The sequence below is a fragment of the Gouania willdenowi genome, chromosome 20, assembly GCF_900634775.1.
Source record: "Gouania willdenowi chromosome 20, fGouWil2.1, whole genome shotgun sequence".
Lineage (NCBI taxonomy): Eukaryota > Metazoa > Chordata > Actinopteri > Blenniiformes > Gobiesocidae > Gouania > Gouania willdenowi.
This window is the reverse complement of record NC_041063.1, coordinates 272,501-293,137: the sequence shown is the minus strand read 5'-3', so window position 1 is coordinate 293,137 and position 20,637 is coordinate 272,501. Positions and strand designations below refer to the sequence as shown.

Below are 20,637 nucleotides of genomic sequence, written 5' to 3'. Positions count from 1 at the left end.
TAAATCTAAATGTAAATCTAAATGTTAAATCTAAATCTAAATGTTAAATGTAAATCTAAATGTAAATCTAAATGTTAAAGGGACAAACACACTCAGAGTAACCAATCAAACAAAGAGCAGACCTGACATCATAGATTTTTTTCCCTTAATGGATTAAAATCATCCAGGTCTTTTAAAACAGAGCAGCAGCTCTGAACATCTGCTCCATGTTTGTTTTGGCGCAGGAGATATTACGTTATTTCTGTATGGCTCTGATTGGCTCTGTGTTTTTTTGAGCAGAAATGGCGGCATTACCACACCCACTTTCTAACAAAAAGTAAGGAAGTGGGTGTGGCTTATCACCAGGCTTATTTTCTGGGTTGCGGGGGTCTGCTGGTGCCCATCTCTAGCTCTCAACGGGCGTTAGGCAGGGATAAACCCCAGATAGAGCTCCAGTCCATCATAGGACAACACAGACAACCACTCATATTCACTCTAACGGCCAATCAAGAGACTCAACCTAACCTGGAGGAAACCCACGCAGCTTGGGGAGAACATGCAAACTCCACACAGAAAGGACCCAAGTGTCCCCCCAGGGCTGGAACCCAGGACGTTCTAGCACAACAGAAGAAGAACCAAGTCAAGCTCCAAAAAACAAGTTGTATTTTTAAAAAAACAACAAATGAGTTTATATACATTTTGTACAGTCACTGTGTTTATGGAACCTAAAATATTTGTATATAATAGAATAAAGTTTATTGCTATATGCACATGTCAAAAAAGAACAGGTACAATGTAATTATTGTTCATGTCCCAGAATGTGATTAAATGAACAAATACAAACAACAACATATCAGCCACAGTGTAAGTAAAGGTGCAAACAAGTATACTCAACAAAAAGATAAATAAATAAATATAACCTAAGTTTAATTTACATATTGCACATAGGTAAAAATTGTCCAGCATGGGGATTCATTTCTCCAATGAAAGAGTACTGTGGTATCTGCCCTCTTTAATGTCCTGTGGAAGCGTGTCCTGTTAGTGCTCACATGCCTGTGACGTCTCCACCCACTGGAACACCCACTGGGTGATGCTCTGTGCTTTTCTCCTGCTGCGCTGTGTGAAAATGGCGTCCATGGAGTTTAGATCAGAGCCCATGACCCACTCTGCAGTTTTGACAACCCGCTGCAGCTTCTTCTTCTCAGCCAGCGTGGTGTTCCCGTACCACACTGTGAAACCGTTGGTGAGGATGTTCTCAATGAGACGTCTGTAGGCCTCAATCAGGGGATGATGTTTAAGCCCCGCCTTCTTCAGCAGCCTGATGAAGTACAGCCTCTGCTGAGCTCTTTTCACAGTAGCACCAGTGTTGTTTGCCCAGCTGAGGTTCTCTGATACATGAAGGCCAAGGAACTTGTGGCTGTCAGTCTGATCCACCTCAATCCCACCAATAGTTAGTGACTGCGGGGAGGGGGCTCTCTTCCTGTAATCCATATGTGTATAGGGAGAAGAGTTTTGGGCTGAGGCAGCAGCCCTCTGGGGTTCCCGTGCTAACTGTGAGCTCTGCAGAGATCTTCTTTCCTATTCTTACCACCTGTGGTCTGTACGTGAGGAAGTCCAGGATCCAGTTATGGGTGGGTGTTGGAACTCTAGCAGTCAGCTTCAGCAGCCTGATCGTATTGAAGGCAGAGCTGTAGTCCAGGAACAAAAGGCGAGAGTAGGTGTTAGTGTTGTCGAGGTGTTGGATGGTGGAGTGAAGTGCATCGTCTGCTGACCTGTTTGAACGATAGGCAAACTGATCCACAGTTGATGTAAAAACCAGCTTTTTCAGACATTTCATGGCGGCTGATGTTAGTGTCACTGGTCTCAGGTCGTTCAGTGTTGTTGTATTTGTTTCCATGGGGACTGGCTCTATCACAGAGGACTTAAAGGTGCAGGGGAATGTTTCCTCCACCAGCTGCTCTGCACAGGTCTTCAGGACTCTTGGTGCCACATGGTCAGGTCCCCTAGTCTCAGAGCTCTGAGGACCTGTGTAGGTGTCACCTGCAGTGAGGTCTCTCCTGGGTCACTGGGGGCTTTGAGAGGAATGTCTGTATTGTGCTGGTCAAATCTAGTTTACAAATGGTTGAGGTTATCTGGCAGAACAGTATCTTGGACCACAGCTTTAGTAGCATCAGACCTATTCCCCGTGTTATTGTCCCTGTAACATCGCTCCAATTTCTGGTGTAAGTCCTCTTGGCAGCTCTGATGGATTTCTGGAGCTCATATTAAACCAGGACTTCAGATTAGAGATAGTGTGGGAGGGGATGCAGATGGAAGTGCACCAGTCAATGTAGCTGCTGACAGTGTCCGTGTATTCATGAATATTATCCGTGGCTACCTTGAAGATGTTCATATCTGTTGCCTCCAATCAGCACTGCAGTAGTGTTATTGTCAGTCCACTTCATTACAGAATGTGAATGGATCTGCTTTAAGCCTTTTGATGTAAGTGGGCTGCAGCAAAACAGCAAGGTGGTCGTTTTTCCCAAAATGTGGCTCAGAGACAGTATTTCTGATATTGCTATAGCATTTATTCAGGGTATTGTTTCCCCTCGTAGGAAAGCTGACAAGCTGGTGGAATAGATGACAGAGGTTAAAATCTCTCAAAATAACTAAAGCAGCATCAGGGTACGTGACGGCAGAGAGAGTGGAAAATTAATAAAGTGACCGGAAGTGATAAAAACTATTGAAATAACTCTTTTCAGGCACTATTACATCTTGGGATCAGCTGGAGTTTAAATGGGGTTGCCTGAAATTTCAGAAAAATTGAAATAGATTTTTAAATTTTCTTATATATATATATATATATAAATACACTGTATTTTAGTATTTGGGTCACACTCAAAAAAAGGTTGAGAACCACTGCATTAAATACTGGGTTTTTACAGCGGTTCTCAAAAAAAAGTTTGAGAACCGCTGATTTTACTCATTCAGTGCCATTGACGTAATAATACGTCATTTGCATTTTTTCACGGAGATTACTAGAATACACCCTGGCGGAGGTCCTTCATCAATATCTAAACTGTAATGTGATGTAGTGACCACCTGTGCCCTGAAGGTTGCAGCAGTGCACCTTTAGAAGAGAGATTAGCCACTGATGCTACCATTAGCTAAAGAGGAAGAAGCAGGGACGAGGGAGATTATGGCGCTATGAAGTGATATTGTGACTTATCCAGCAGCTGCACAGCACCACATACGAACACAGAACATGTGTAGACCTGAGTGGTTTATTGATAATGTTGGCGATCGTGAGATAAATCCATCAAATAACCCGGCCCAAACGGTCATCTCTGCGTGTCGGGAGGAAGAGGAAGTTACGCGTGTGCAGAATGACGAGGGAGAGACTTGGAGGAACACGAAAATACAGTAAGAAAACCATTAAACTCTGACATAGATAGAAAAATAGAAATAATGTTGTCATCAAAAGCCTGATCTCAGTGTTGTTTTTGTAGTTTTATAGAAGAAAACCCAGTGTTGAGGTGTCACTAAAGCAAAGTCACGAATAGGTTTTTTTTTCAGAAAAGCCGTTTTTCTCAGCTTTTTGTCACAAACTGGTGATTTGTTTCAAACTGTCCTCTGTTCAACTGCGGATTACAGAAGAACAAAACAAGCTAGAAACAAAATTCTTTTTTTCTGATGAAATTAGAGGACTTTAATATTTCAGAAATTCAGATAGTCATAGTACAAAATATTCTGTGGGTCTTCAAAAATCAGTCAGAAATGCTCAAAAACGGCTGGCACTGAGGGGGTAGAAATTCTGAAAATGGCTGGCACTGAATGAAGTTAAGGAATTGTTTTTTTTTAAATGAATGTGGGAAAGCTGTAATGAAAACTTTTGACCACTAGGGGCCCATCGTACACGCCTTCCTGTAGCGAGCAGCTTCTTCCTTTTTTCCTTAGGCCATGTCTCTACATCATCCCCCGCCTCCCACGCCCCGTCATCAAGCATTTCTGGCTATGGTTGTTTCCCAGCTCTACAGAGAGTTATTGCTCATGACAACGATCACGGTCGTTTATTTTCCCGGCCTCTGTATGCACGCCAGGCTAGTATTACCCTATGATATTCAAAGCGCTCCCTATTAAATATGCATGAACCCAGGAGATGAAAATTAATTTTGGGAATGTTCTCTCCCTCTTTTTCTCCCCTTCGCTCTCTCTTTGAACGTTCAAAAAAATGCCTTCATCTGCCTTTGTGTCAAGCCGTGAATTCATTCTTTTATTGCATAATGTTGACAAAATATACGCAGGCGAGGGCGGATGTTTGCGATATTGATCTTGTTAAAGTGAGGTAGGGGAGTGAAGGCCAGGGGAGGTGGTTGCAACTGCTGACAATAAAACAGATACTTAAACCCCTCCCTCTGAAAAAAAAGACAACGTGGCGTTACAGGAAGTTGAGTTTTCACACAGTTTGGAAGGAAAGTTTCCCCTGAGCTCTTATCACACATGAATATTTAGGGCTGTAAGGGGAAAATATTAAATTGAATTATGCATGTATAGATAGATATCTACAGTAGAACGTTGCAAACTTTTTCGCAGCTTTTACGTTTTGCTGCACGTTAATTGCAACAACATGAATTCTTGACCTCCTCATTGGACATTTATTGTAATACAGTTTTGCATATTGTTTATTACCTTTTTGTATATGTGGGATAGTGATGAGATGCACAACTTAAATCACAGCTGGGCCACAAAAATGTGATTGTATTCGATCCTAGGGCCACAATATCAACATTAATGTCCTGCATTTAGTAAAAATAACCAATGTGAGCATTAATACAGGAAAGAACAAAGGCTTTGTGTGTTTTTGTTGTTTGTTTTGTGCTTTTGAATCGTTTTGTATGTTTTTGTAGTAATTTTTCTATATTTTGTATCCATTTTTTGTTTTTGTGTTTTTTGAGCAATTCTGTGTATTTTTGTTGTAAATGAGTTTTTATTCCTCTAACTTTATGTTTTTGAAGTCTGTTTGTGTATTTTTGTTGTACTTTTAAAATTTTTGTTCTTTTTTTGTGTTTTTGTGCATTTTTTAAAGAAATGTGTATTTTTGTACAAATTTTGTATTCTATTCCTGTAACTGTATGTTTTTTTTTTTTTTTTTTTACTCCTTTTGTCTATTTTTTGCTCCTATGTTGTGTTTTTATTGTTGTTTTGTGTGTTTTTAGAGTCCATGTTCAAAAAAATGTTCTTCATCTTCCTTTGTGTCAAGCCATTATTTGCATAATGTGAATAAAATATACGCATCCAAGGGCGATGTTTGCGACATTGATCTTATTACATAAAGTGAGGTAGTGGAGTGAAGGCCAGGGGAGGTGGGGTACCAAAAAGGGACAACGTGATGTTACAGGAAGTGAGTTTTCACACAGTTTGGAATGAAAGTTTCCCCTGAGCTCTTATCACACATGAATATTTAGGGCTGTAAAGGGGAAAAATATTAAATTGAATTATGCATGTATAGAGCGATACGACGTTGCCAACTTTTCTGCAGTTTTTTTTCCCGTGCCCCCGACTGGCGCGAAGCATGTGGGGCGCATGTGAGCCGCCGCCATCCTGTTCCGCTGTGGGCGTTAAATTGCAGGTATAATACGCATCCTGAAGAGTGCAGCGAACGACTGTGAACATCAAAAAAAGCCTCCGACACAAACAGCCTGGCTGAGCTGTGTAGGAGGTGAAGATCAACACTAGTCGAACGATGAAACGAGAAGCGCTTTAGAAAAAGAGCGAGAAAAAGAGCGAGAAAAAGAGCTGTGAGTTTTCTTCTCCGTTTGAAAAGCCTGTTGTGTTGCTAGTGCAACCATCTCCACAGTTTAGCTTCATCTTAGTCAAACAGTGTGTGTGTTGTGTGTGTGTGTGTGTGTGTGGTGTGTGTGTGTGTGTGTGTGTGTGTGTGTGTGTCAATATAAAAGTAGAAAACCAGAAACTTTTCAGAGTGCTTTAGCATTAGTTTAATCAACGTTAAAGTTGCATTGAACTGTAGCTACTGCTGATGTTAGTCCAGGAGTGGCAAATATTGATAAAATGTATGGATTTAACAAGAAATGTGACTCGTGGCAGGAAAAGGAAAGACCAACACGGTTGTTTTTATTCTTGCAGCTATTGGGTGATTGCAAAAAAAAAAAACCTGAGTTAAAAAAACTGGAGGGAAACAATGAGGTTCAGAGATTAGCTTAGCTTAGCATAGCTATCTTATTTGTTAGCTTCCTATCGAGAGCTGCGTGCATGTGCTTTGCTCAGCACAAGTTGCAGTCGATGCAGGCGGTGGAAAGCTTTAGTCTGACGTTCCTTTCACACTAACACCATTTCCTCCTGACAAACCGCTGAAAAACAGCCAATTTAATATGACAACAAAATCACATCAGCAAAATATTTCAAAATTACAACAAAAATACACAAAATTACTCCAAAAACAACAACAACTTCACAAAATGGGAGTCAAATATTAAAACATTTCAATAAAAATACACAAAATGAAAACAAAAAACACACAAATACAGGAATAAATTACTTAATTACTGTAAATATACACAAATTGCTCCAAAACACATGCACAACAACAACAACAAAAGGGTGTGATATTACACTAAAACAGCATAAAAGCACTACCTTTAGACAAACTGTCACTGAAATGTTTTAAAGCAGCTGATGAAATCATTAATGTTTGACAGAATTAAACTGTTTTACTGTGAGTTGGAGAGAAATGTTTCCTAGTGATAAAAAATCATACAGTTAAAATATTTATCCATCCCTAATGTCAGGTCCACACACAACCTTCATCTACTGTTGTTAGTGTTTACACACACGGCCTGCTGAGGGTCAAAGGTTATACGCTAGACCCAAAAAAATAAAACGACTCCAAAATACATACAATTACAGGGTTCAAAAATACTAAATTACAAACAAAAAAGCACAGATTGCTCAAAATCAACAATAAGAATACACACAAAATAAGACCATGCTGAAAATTACAACAAAAATACATAAATTGCTCCAACAAACAAACAAAATAACACCAAGAACACAAATAAATATTAAAACCACAACAACAACGACAACAAAAACACACACAAACCTTCAGTACTTTCCCGTGTCAATGCTCAGATTGGGTTATTTCTCTAAATGCTGACATTAATGTTAATTTTGTGGCCCCCAGAGGTCAAAAATCCATGTTGTTGTATGTGAAAATGTCATTAAAGCTCCTGTTTTAAACTCTAATTATGATAAATGTTGCCCACTGTGTGACATCAAGGAGGAGGCAGAGCAGGTCGTGGTCAGCAGTGTGTGTGTGTTGTGTGTGTGTGGTGTGTGTGTGTGTGTGTGTGTGTGTGGTGTGTATGTGTGTGTGTGTGTTGTGTGTCCACTCAGCCTAAACCATCTGCATCTATGATGAGAGGAAGTCGATGGCTGATCTTTTCTCTCTCAGAACTTTATCTTTGGTCACGTTTCTCCTGTTTTTGTCAGTTTGACTCAGACTAATCCTTGAGGAAACGAAGCGTCTTCAGATCAGGTTTGCTGAGCATTAGCTCTCAACCCACATCTCTTCATCAACCTGCTCTTCCTCCACCAGTGGCACCTTGTTTAAGTCCAGTCAATATTAGCAGAGAAGGATGTTGGTACGCCCACCTCTGTACTTCTTATCTGCTAAAGTGGTTTTGATTAGTGTTAATTGGCCGTGACTAAACTGCCTTTTTTTCTCCCACTGGCCAACTTGTTATTATTCTCTATTGCTGCTCTTGCTCAAGGCATGTGAGCAGTCCGTCGTGTTGACAAAGCGACGACGAACAGGTTTATGTCTCAACCTGCTAAACCTCTGCTCGTCTGGCTGCTCTGAGCTATTTCCAGAATGCTGCTGCATGCTGTCCGAGGCCTGCAGAGGAGTTTCAGTGTGTCAGCACTACACACACGCACGCACACACGCACGCACGCACACACACACACACACACAGAATGAGGTTTTTTCAAGCTGCTGCACCCGCTCTGCATCTGCTGGAACAGACCTGTGGTGCCATGCTAATGCTAATGCACACTTAATATGATTCTTATGAACTACGAGTAGAGTGACTTTTGCATGTTAGCGGACTGCTCTGTCAAATTACTGTCACTTCCATTAGCGCCGCCATCTATTCTGCATCACAAGCATCCGTTCCCTGCATGCACCGTGTGTTTCCCACGTGCGCTCCAGTCTCCGCAGACGCAGCAAGGAAGAGGAGAAAAATGAACGTCCCGACTCATTAATCACACGGAGCCCCCACCCATCCTCCCCACCCTAAAAAAAAAAAAACTACAGTTGAAACCCGGTGATGAAAATCTGTCCTGAGAAATGTCAGGAAGATATTAACTCCAATACATCACAGTGGAGCTGCGGCGTGGAACGCTAACACCACGCACGCCGTGCACGCCTCCTCCTGCATGCATGTGGATAGATGGAACAGGAAGAGGCGGGACAAAAAAAAAGCACAAGAATTAAAACGGAAACATGTTCCTTACATGCAAAGATTAACATCCCAAATGATGCGAGGCTAATTTCATTAGCGTGCAACTAGCGTCCCTGAAATCAGTGAGAGAAGGAATGAAGAGACACGTGGAAATTGCTTTTTCATGTAGATTTTTTTTTTCTAATCGCTTCACTAACAAAATACAGCAGAATAATGAGTGAGTGAGTTCAGGTCCAGTGGACAGATAGAGGGAAGCTGTAAGAGGAGAATGGATTCTGTGGTTGGTGTCTTAATTGTCATAAAAAGAATGGCTGTGTTGTAAATGACACACAGTATATACTCAATGGCCCTCATTTATCCACCTTTCATTAAAACAGGAGTTCACATTGGACCAACGTGTGATTCTTGAAACTTTCATATCTGACCATTCCCATCGTACAAATGATCGGGTGTTTTATAAATACGGCGGATGAGTTTGATTGTTGTTAACATGTCACGCCCTCCTTAAAGATGATTTAAGGTTTGTTCTTGCAACATGCCTGTGTTTTGCAGCATGTTTGTGGGCCACCATATAAAGGTGCTCATAGGTGAAGTCTGCCCCCCTGTGTGCACTGAGTACAACTTCACAGCAGAGATCCTGGAGACATACGGAAATATGACGTTTCTATCAGCATCAGTTGTCCACACGCTTTAGGCACTAAATAACACTCTAAAAATTATACATAGCAGCGTTCAGTGATGCATTTCTGTGTGTAAGTGTGTGTGTGTGTTTGTGCGCCAATGAACCGCTCCTGCTCAAACAGTAACAACGGGGTTATACTGTATTCCGTGGAAGGAAACCAATCAACAAAGTTAAATAAACCACAGAAATTGGTTAAAAAGTGGCAAAACGGACAAACAAAAAGTAGTAAAAAGGGTTCAAAGTGTCAATGTTGGAACAATTAGTTTAAATTGGCAAATAATGGGCGTGACAAATGGTGAATGTGGTTAAATTGGCAAAAAATATGCATGAAATATGGTGAAAAGAGGTTAAAAGTGACAATAATGGGTCAACATATGTGACATTAGGTGTAAAAAGTGGTTGGACTGGTTTATAAGTGCTGAACATATATTCAAAGTGGAACAAAAAAAGTACAGAAAAGGCATCGAAATTTGATGAAGTGGCACAAATGGGAGTAGTGTGGCAAAAATGCATTAAAAGGAGCAAAAATATGGCAAGAAAAAGTGATGAAAATATGACAAGTTTGGTGAAGTTTAACAAAAAAATTAAAATATATACATCTTTAGCTTTGGTTGGCATATTAATCTTCAAAATAAAAGCAACTCACATGATGAATGGGAGGAGTTTGAAGCTGTAAATCCGAGTGCGACTCATTGGATCAAATCCCTCGAAACGAGTCGTGATTCATGCTTGTTTTGTGACCGTATACATTCAGCTAAAAATCTATAACTTGTGCTTTTTTCCTCCCATCCACCAAGTATTATCAGCTCATTTATTCCTACAGGGATGTATTTACACACAAATATTCATCCTAAATGTCAAACACAATAATTCACTAGAGAGAAATACGATTTCACTACCTTCATGTTGATCTATTCTGCCACCTTTTTTTTTTTTTGCTCTTTACCAGTTATTACAGCAGGAGAAACTCCAGCCATTCATTAGCGGTGGAACTGGAGTGTAGGAATACGGCATGGAAAGATAAAGAAGGCGTATTAATCTAAAAAGGTCAATGTGCACCAGCTGTTTTGGAGATTCACTGCCAGTTTATAATTGGGAGCTTTTGTCTGAAGACGACGTAGAATGAAATGAAGACAAAGTTAGCGGCTGCTAACTGGCCTCTGATGAGAGCACAAACCCTTTCATCTGCAACCTTTAATCAGATCACATGTGATTGGATAGAGAGTGGGGCGGGGCACAGAAATGAAATGCTAATTAGTATTGATTACATATGTGTGACCCACACACACACACACTCTCCTGCGTTCCTAAATCATTATCGGATTTATTGGATTTTCTAATTTCATGCTCAGAGAGAAGTTGCCACCAACACACGAAGCGTCCCCCATATGTGGAGTTTGCGGGGGCGCATTGCCCCCCACCGTTTGTTAAAAGTTTTCATTACAGTTTTCCAAAAATATACAATTCTTAATATAATGTACATAATATAGAAAAATATCCTAAGTGCCATTAAACACAGTGACTGCACAAAATATATTTGAATTCATTTGTTGTTCTTTTAAAAATACAAGTAATTTTTTTGGCGCTTGAGTCATGTGACCATCGTCTTCCTTTCAAGGCGACAGTGAAATGTTAATGACATTTTATTATTTTTTTAATGTACAATATGTTAGAATGAAAGCAGTTTCATGTCACAGATGTTAGTTCTCCCTCAGGTGTGTAGTAGTATAAGGTTGAGACTTTAGGTAGAAATCGGCCGCCGGCCAGATTTTATCATTAATTTACTACATTAACAACGCCTCGACGCTCATTGTTTGTTATCAACACATTATCAATGATGTTACTAATCATTTTTTGCATTATTGTATATGTTACTCACATTGTGGTTAGCACGAAGCTCGAGACGGCCTATATGTTTAATTCAAATTGTTCTTTTGCTCCCCCTAGCAAGAATCTATGGTGTCCCCACAATGAAACACATGCCCTATGGAATCCTGGGAATTACCTCGTGAGTTTGTGAGCAGGTGTGTGAGTGCGACACAAATCCAGGTCAAGTGCGTTGGTTGAAGAAGTTCAGGACGATAATGAATCCTACGGTTCCGTGGGGACTAAAGGCTATGAACGTTTTATAAATTACATTCAGCGTCAGCACGTGTGTGTGTGGGGGTGTAGTTGTTGTGTGTAATTATTGTCAGGTAACACACAGAAAAGAGAAGATTCAGTTTAAACTGGGAATAAGGGGCCCAATTACAAAATAAACCATTAATACACTCGTGGGAAATGGGCTTTTTCTTTCAAATGATAAGGTTTCCTTTCTAATTATGGACACACACACACACACACACACACACAGGTGCCCTGAGTGTGGACAGCTGTGACGTCACTATGCACTCAATGAACCGAACTGACTGCACTAACCATGGTGCTCTGGCGCCATCTGCTGGTACTACATGGTACAGGAGATGCTGGGGAACAATAATAATAATAATAATAATAATACATAAATACTGGCTGTGATGTTTACTTTGAGTTGAATTTATACAAGTAATAATACGAATCAGTGATGGGGCAACTGTCGTATTGAAGAATCACATTATTAACATTAAAGTTAACATTTAGAATAATGAACAAAGGGTTTGTGTATTTATGCTATTAAATAACTAAATATTTATTATTTAGTTATTTTTTCTTTCATTGTTTTTTATGTTAATTTGTCTTTGAAAGTCATTTTGTGTTTTCTTTTTTTAATATTTTTCTATTTCTGTGTAATTTAGCTTTTCTGTTATTTGTGTGCTCTTGTGTTGTGTATTTTTTGGGTTTTCATTTTGTGTTTTATTGTGTTCTTTTCTTTTGGTGTGTGTTTTTAGGGTTTATTTGAGCATTTCTGTTGTAATGTTGTGTTTTTGGAGTCTTTTCTGTGTAATTTTATATATTTTTCTGTCATTCTTTGTACCTCTGTTGTGATTTTGTATATTTTTCTTATTTTATTTTTGTTTTTTTTTGCTCAAAGTGTGTCATAATTGTGTATTTTTCTACTACTTTTGTGTTCACCTTGGGTGTTTTTTGGAGTTAGTTTTGAGTATTTTCTCATCATATCGTGGGTTTTTGGCATCACTTTGAGTCCCCAGCTTGAAGTAAATGCACAGTTGTTCCAGTCTGATGTAATATTATATTCATGTGATAAAATGTGTGATCAAACTTAGGATGTTAAGCTGCATCAGATTCACTTTAATCTGCTTCAATAATGTCCTGCAGTTGTTTGGTTTAATATTAGTCATATTTACAAACTGGGCTCGTTTTTGTCTCCGTATCATGTTCCACTGCTGCTTTGTAGTTTGACGTTGCATCATGTTGTAATTGTGTCACAAAACTGTTGCTTTTTGTTTGGAGCAAAAAAAATCTACCAGAACCTCTCTTTCATTATTTATTATTTTACGGTAAATTGACTTTTTTTTTTTTTTTTACCATTTTTGTAACTATTTTATTCCTTGTTAAAAACATAGATTAAAATGAAGCACAAAGATCATTTACACATTTCAAGTCTGACTTTATTCTATGGGAAACATCCAACTTGGTGCAATAGGACAGACATCTACTCAGTACAGCAGTGCCTATACCATAAATAAATATCCATGTTTACAAGCAAAAATAAACAATGTTAAAAAGATAAATGTTAGTACAGCGCAGCATGCAGCAGCTCTGTGGGCTGGCAGCAGTAGAAACTGTATTGTATCAGTCTTACATAAATATGCAGAACTTCTCACACTTCAGGCTCAAACATACTCGGGCGGACACCCACAAAGCGGAGTCCGTCAGGAAAAGTAAATGCAAAGCTCAGATTTTACGACCGCACTGACTCCTCAGCGTAGTTGGTGTCACACTAAACACTGCTGGGCTTTGTATCGACCTGCATTAAATGTAACACAAACCTGCATTTCACCGCCTGTTGAAACAGAGCTCAGAGGAGACACTGGCAGACGAGCTACGTCAGTAGCAACACCTTTAAAACACGCCCCAGGAGAGAACCGCTAAGAATCATGGGACATGTAGGATTTTAATGCAAACTACAGCACGGCGGTGCACCTAAGTATGTCTGGGCGGTATGACCAAAAATGTATATCACGGTATTTTTCTAAATTCTAATGGTTTCACGGTATATGATGGCATTTTATTTTTCATGCATAATCATGTGTTCACAGTATTTTCTACTGGTTAACAGATAAATTACTGCAGTAAATTGAGTAAATATTGTAGAATAATTACATACTAATAGTAATACAAGTTTACAACAGCAGCCCAATGGCTCTTTGCCGCGCTAGCTTAGCTTTAGCATTAGCTTGAGCTACATACTCAGTGGTGTGGTGGTTTCTATGGTGAATAATGTAGAATTTAGTTTGCAGCTCCACCACGACTTATTTCCACAAAACACAGCGTCGCGTTCTGAAAGTTGTGTAATCAAATACACCGGTACGGCGGTATATTAAACATTCATATCATAACAAAAATATATACTGGTGTTCAGTATGAACCGGTATACTGCCCAGCCCTACGCCCAAGTATGTAAGCTCTGAGTGGGGACAGTCCGTACTGAGTCCGTTGTGTGCGGGGTCCGTCCGAGTATGTTTGAGTCTTTCTTCTAGGCAGACATACATACACACACACACACACACACACACTGGCTGTTACCGCGGTTACAGTGTCTATTCTGTCCCACAGCAGCACCTGTAGCAGACAGAGAAAAGTGCATTTATTTAAACAACAGTGACACTAAACATTGATGCAGCACTGACACATGGAGGACAGATGTGTGAGTGTGCTCGACTAAAGAGGAGCAACAATGAAGGAAACCGAGGACACAGAGAGGGAGCTGAGGCATGTGATCCATGTGTTACATGGCCACAGAGGCGTCTGACTCCTTGGGTTGGTTGTGAACCACGTGCTCCAGTTGACCAGAGTCAGACACGTCGTAACTCGTTTTATATTTGGCCAAAATCTTCATCAGAGGACGAAGTTTGAGCCACCACTGCTCCTTAGGAATCCTGTGACTGGAACACAGACAGGAAGAGTTCACATCACTCACACTGACATCTGATCAGTGGGTGTTTGTTCACTCCTAATGATATATCTGAGTATCTGTAAAAGTCACGTTTTTCTATTAGCTCTGTCTGCTAGCATAGCATCTCTTCTTCACTGCAAGAATCTGCATGGCAACCGACCACTGGGTTACCAGCGCCCTCTGCTGGTCCAAACAAATAACTGACGTAAATCAGTTCACTGACTGTTTTTCAATGACTGAATGTTTTTTTCATATTTTAAGTCCAATTGGTAGAGGACCTGAGCTTGGAGGAAAAAAGAGAGACCACCCGTGGAGAGTGAGGAAGAGTTTTTTTATTTTTTTTTTATAGTATCTATCTATCTATCTATCTATCTATCTATCTATCTATCTATCTATCTATAGTATTTACCTTTCTATCTATAGTATCTACCTTTCTATCTATAGTATCTACCTATCTATCTATAGTATCTACCTATCTATCTATGGTATCTATCTATCTATGGTATCTATCTATCTATCCTATCTACCTATTTATCTATAGTATCTACTTATCTATCTATAGTATCTACCTATAGTATCTATCTATAGTATCTACCTATCAATCTATCTATGGTATCTACCTATCTATCTATCTATAGTATCTATCTATCTATAGTGTCCACCTATCTATCTTTAGTACCTACCTATCTATCTGTCTATCTATCTATCTATAGTATCTACTTATCTATCTATAGTATCCACCTATCTATCTATAGTATCTACCTATCTATCTATGGTATCTATCTATCTATCTATCTATCTATCTATGGTATCTATCTATCTATCTATCTATGGTATCTATATATCTATCTATCCTATCTACCTATTTATCTATAGTATCTACTTATCTATCTATAGTATCTACCTATAGTATCTATCTATAGTATCTACCTATCAATCTATCTATGGTATCTACCTATCTATCTATCTATAGTATCTATCTATCTATAGTGTCCACCTATCTATCTTTAGTACCTACCTATCTATCTGTCTATCTATCTATCTATAGTATCTACTTATCTATCTATAGTATCCACCTATCTATCTATAGTATCTACTTATCTATCTATCTAAAGTATCTACCTATAGTATCTATCTATCTATAGTGTCCACCTATCTATCTATAGTATCTATCTATCTATAGTGTCCACCTATCTATCTATAGTATCTATCTATCTATAGTATCCACCTATATTATCTATCTATCTATCTATCTATCTATCTATCTATCTATCTATCTATCTATAGTATCTACTTATCTATCTATCTATAGTATCTACCTATCTATCTAAAGTATCTACCTATAGTATCTATCTATCTATAGAGTCCACCTATCTATCTATCTATAGTATCTACCTGTCTATCTATAGTATCTATCTATCTATCTATCTATCTATCTATCTATCTATCTATAGTATCCACCTATATTATCTATCTATCTATCTATCTATCTATCTATCTATCTATCTATCTATCTATCTATCTATCTATAGTATTTACCTTTCTATCTATAGTATCTACCTTTCTATCTATAGTATCTACCTATCTATCTATAGTATCTACCTATCTATCTATGGTATCTATCTATCTATGGTATCTATCTATCTATCCTATCTACCTATTTATCTATAGTATCTACTTATCTATCTATAGTATCTACCTATAGTATCTATCTATAGTATCTACCTATCAATCTATCTATGGTATCTACCTATCTATCTATCTATAGTATCTATCTATCTATAGTGTCCACCTATCTATCTTTAGTACCTACCTATCTATCTGTCTATCTATCTATCTATAGTATCTACTTATCTATCTATAGTATCCACCTATCTATCTATAGTATCTACTTATCTATCTATCTATAGTATCTACCTTTCTATCTATAGTATCTACCTATCTATCTATGGTATCTATCTATCTATCTATCTATCTATGGTATCTATCTATCTATCTATCTATGGTATCTATATATCTATCTATCCTATCTACCTATTTATCTATAGTATCTACTTATCTATCTATAGTATCTACCTATAGTATCTATCTATAGTATCTACCTATCAATCTATCTATGGTATCTACCTATCTATCTATCTATCTATCTATAGTATCTATCTATCTATAGTGTCCACCTATCTATCTTTAGTACCTACCTATCTATCTGTCTATCTATCTATCTATAGTATCTACTTATCTATCTATAGTATCCACCTATCTATCTATAGTATCTACTTATCTATCTATCTAAAGTATCTACCTATAGTATCTATCTATCTATAGTGTCCACCTATCTATCTATAGTATCTATCTATCTATAGTATCTACCTATCTATCTATCTATAGTATCCACCTATCTATCTATCTATCTATCTATCTATCTATAGTATCTACTTATATATCTATCTATAGTATCTACCTATCTATCTAAAGTATCTACCTATAGTATCTATCTATCTATAGAGTCCACCTATCTATCTATCTATAGTATCTACCTGTCTATCTATAGTATCTATCTATCTATCTATCTATCTATCTATCTATCTATCTATAGTATCCACCTATATTATCTATCTATCTATCTATCTATCTATCTATCTATCTATCTATCGTATCTACTTATCTATCTATCTACAGTATCTACCTGTCTATCTATAGTATCTACCTATCTATATTATCAACCTATCTATCTATAGTATCTACCTATCTATCTATAGTATCTACCTATAGTGTCCACCTATCTATCTATCTATAGTATCTATCTATCTATCGAATCTATCTATCTATCTATAGTATCTATAGTATCTATAGTATCTATAGTATCTATCTATCTATCTATCTATCTATCTATCTATCTATCTATCTGTCTACCTATAGTATCTATCTATCTATCTATCTATCTATCTATCTATCTATCTATCTATCTGTCTACCTATAGTATCTATCTATCTATCTATAGTATCTATAGTATCTATAGTATCTATCTATCTATCTATCTATCTATCTATCTATCTATCTATCTATCTATCTATCTATCTATCTGTCTACCTATAGTATCTATCTATCTATCTATAGTATCTATAGTATCTATCTATCTATCTATCTATCTATCTGTCTACCTATAGTATCTATCTATCTATCTATAGTATCTATCTATCTATCTATCTATCTATCTATCTATCTATCTATCTGTCTACCTATAGTATCTATCTATCTATCTATAGTATCTATCTATCTATGGTATCTATCTATCTATGGTATCTATCTATCTATCCTATCTACCTATTTATCTATAGTATCTACTTATCTATCTATAGTATCTACCTATAGTATCTATCTATAGTATCTACCTATTATCTATCTATGGTATCTACCTATCTATCTATCTATAGTATCTATCTATCTATAGTGTCCACCTATCTATCTTTAGTACCTACCTATCTATCTGTCTATCTATCTATCTATAGTATCTACTTATCTATCTATAGTATCCACCTATCTATCTATAGTATCTACTTATCTATCTATCTATAGTATCTACCTTTCTATCTATAGTATCTACCTATCTATCTATGGTATCTATCTATCTATCTATGGTATCTATCTATCTATCTATCTATGGTATCTATATATCTATCTATCCTATCTACCTATTTATCTATAGTATCTACTTATCTATCTATAGTATCTACCTATAGTATCTATCTATAGTATCTACCTATCAATCTATCTATGGTATCTACCTATCTATCTATCTATAGTATCTATCTATCTATAGTGTCCACCTATCTATCTTTAGTACCTACCTATCTATCTGTCTATCTATCTATCTATAGTATCTACTTATCTATCTATAGTATCCACCTATCTATCTATAGTATCTACTTATCTATCTATCTAAAGTATCTACCTATAGTATCTATCTATCTATAGTGTCCACCTATCTATCTATAGTATCTATCTATCTATAGTATCTACCTATCTATCTATCTATAGTATCCACCTATCTATCTATCTATCTATCTATCTATCTATAGTATCTACTTATCTATCTATCTATAGTATCTACCTATCTATCTAAAGTATCTACCTATAGTATCTATCTATCTATAGAGTCCACCTATCTATCTATCTATAGTATCTACCTGTCTATCTATCTATCTATCTATCTATCTATCTATCTATAGTATCCACCTATATTATCTATCTATCTATCTATCTATCGTATCTACTTATCTATCTATCTACAGTATCTACCTGTCTATCTATAGTATCTACCTATCTATATTATCAACCTATCTATCTATAGTATCTACCTATCTATCTATAGTATCTACCTATAGTGTCCACCTATCTATCTATCTATAGTATCTATCTATCTATCGAATCTATCTATCTATCTATAGTATCTATAGTATCTATCTATAGTATCTATAGTATCTATCTATAGTATCTATAGTATCTATCTATAGTATCTATAGTATCTATCTATAGTATCTATAGTATCTATAGTATCTATCTATCTATCTATCTATCTACCTATAGTATCTATCTATCTATCTATCTATCTATCTATCTATCTATCTGTCTACCTATAGTATCTATCTATCTATCTATAGTATCTATAGTATCTATCTATCTATCTATCTATCTATCTATCTATCTATCTATCTATCTATCTGTCTACCTATAGTATCTATCTATCTATCTATAGTATCTATAGTATCTATCTATCTATCTATCTATCTATCTATCTATCTATCTATCTATCTATCTATTTATCTATCTATCTATCTATCTATCTATCTGTCTACCTATAGTATCTATCTATCTATCTATAGTATCTATCTATCTATCTATCTATCTGTCTACCTATAGTATCTATCTATCTATCTATAGTATCTACCTGTCTATCTATCTATATTGTTATTTTATGGTCATTCTCTGCATTTTTGTGGTTTTGTATATTTTTCTTATTTTGTTTGTTTTTTGGTCAATTTGTGGGTTTTTGTAAATTTGTGTTTTAGGAGTAAATTTTCTGTATTTTCGTGTTTGTATTTTGGATATTTCTCTGTATTTTTTCATTAAATGATGAAAAATACATCAAACTTTCTTCCACTTTGTATATTTTTGCGTTGCCTGTTGTAGACGTCCTCCCCCCGTATAACTGCACGTTGCTCATTGTCACAATGTGGAAACTTATTTCCCACAAAATATTTATAGAATCACATTTAACACTAATCTGCATTGTTTCCTCATTCATTTTTCAAAATAAAGATAAATACGAGCTGACTTTGTTAATCCAACAACAGTAAAAAAGACTAGATTGTAGTTTGCTTTTCTGTTGACTGTACTGTTGTAATGTTCATTTATTAGTTTATCTTCTAATAAAGACGTACTTACATAAAGTCAGTCTCGTCCTTTAGCTGAACGACAGGTTGAAAGATGAGTGCACGACGCCTCATGCCCAGCAGACAGCACGAGTCCTCAGAGTTAGCAAACACTCGACCTGTAGGGAGACGTAGCAGCAGACCAGTAAACACCTCACACACACACACAGTACAGTGTGTACGTGTGTGTGTACTACACCAGATGAAGCAGTGGGCTGCAGAGAAAACTACTAAACAGCAACTGAAGCAACAAAAAGCAGAGCAGCGCACATGTGGAGCAGCTGCAGATGACTAACCAATCAGAGGGCGTGTAAATGTGGGTGGGTGGGTGGTGATGGTGAAATGGGAGGCTCTCAGGAGCCGCTGTGCATGAGCAGGAGGTGGAACAGCAGTGAGAGGGAAACAAACACAGGGAGATGGAGATGGTCATGGAGCCACAGCGTGGAAAGAAAAGTGACGTTTACCTTCATCTTATGTCATCCACGTGTTAGAGGAATAGACAAAGAAACACAGAAGCTTTCATTTAAACGCTGCCTTCACACACATGCAGTGTTACACACGTGTGTATTCAGTCACTCCATGTCATTTCAACACATTTTCAGCATTTAGTTACTGTTATGGAAACATATTCATGTATTTGAAGGAAAAATTTAGCTATAGTAATATTACGTTTTCAAAAATAAATGTTTTTTGTGATGCAATAGTTTTTATATTTTGATTATTACTAGTGAAAAACTAATTAACAATAAATAATTATGAGACACAGAGACAAGCTACAATGACCTTATGCAAAGGATTTTTAATCAGCAAGTGGTGAAATAAATCACTCTTATATTATAAATTAAACATGCAGTTAAGAGCCAACCAAAATAGTAAAAAACAAAAAAAAAAATTATGATTTCCAGAGCGTGTCACCCTAGAACCAATGCATATATGTGACTATTCATTAGTGATGTGAACAGTCTATGTTCATAGCTCTAAGCTGATCAAATTACAGGAAGCTGAGACATATGCTCAGTAGTTTAC

General features: G+C 37.0%; 1 protein-coding gene across 13 annotated transcripts in view; it reads right to left on the bottom strand.

The window, feature by feature from the left end:
* Positions 1–12,653: 12,653 nt before the first annotated feature.
* LOC114482191 (ATP-dependent 6-phosphofructokinase, platelet type-like) overlaps positions 12,654–20,637 on the bottom strand; it is a 53,425-nt gene continuing 45,441 nt past the window's right edge. For 6 of the 13 annotated variants that reach the window (XM_028477321.1, XM_028433851.1, XM_028477320.1 and 3 more), the window contains 3 exons: positions 20,076–20,081; positions 19,625–19,730; positions 12,654–14,168 (listed from right to left, as the gene is read on the bottom strand). In XM_028477321.1, coding sequence (XP_028333122.1) covers positions 14,012–14,168; positions 19,625–19,730; positions 20,076–20,081 — 269 coding nt within the window. In that variant the 3' untranslated portion in view covers positions 12,654–14,011. The remainder of the gene's footprint in view (positions 14,169–19,624; positions 19,731–20,075; positions 20,082–20,637) is intronic. The other 7 variants (XM_028433848.1, XM_028433847.1, XM_028433858.1 and 4 more) reach the window with 3 other exon arrangements.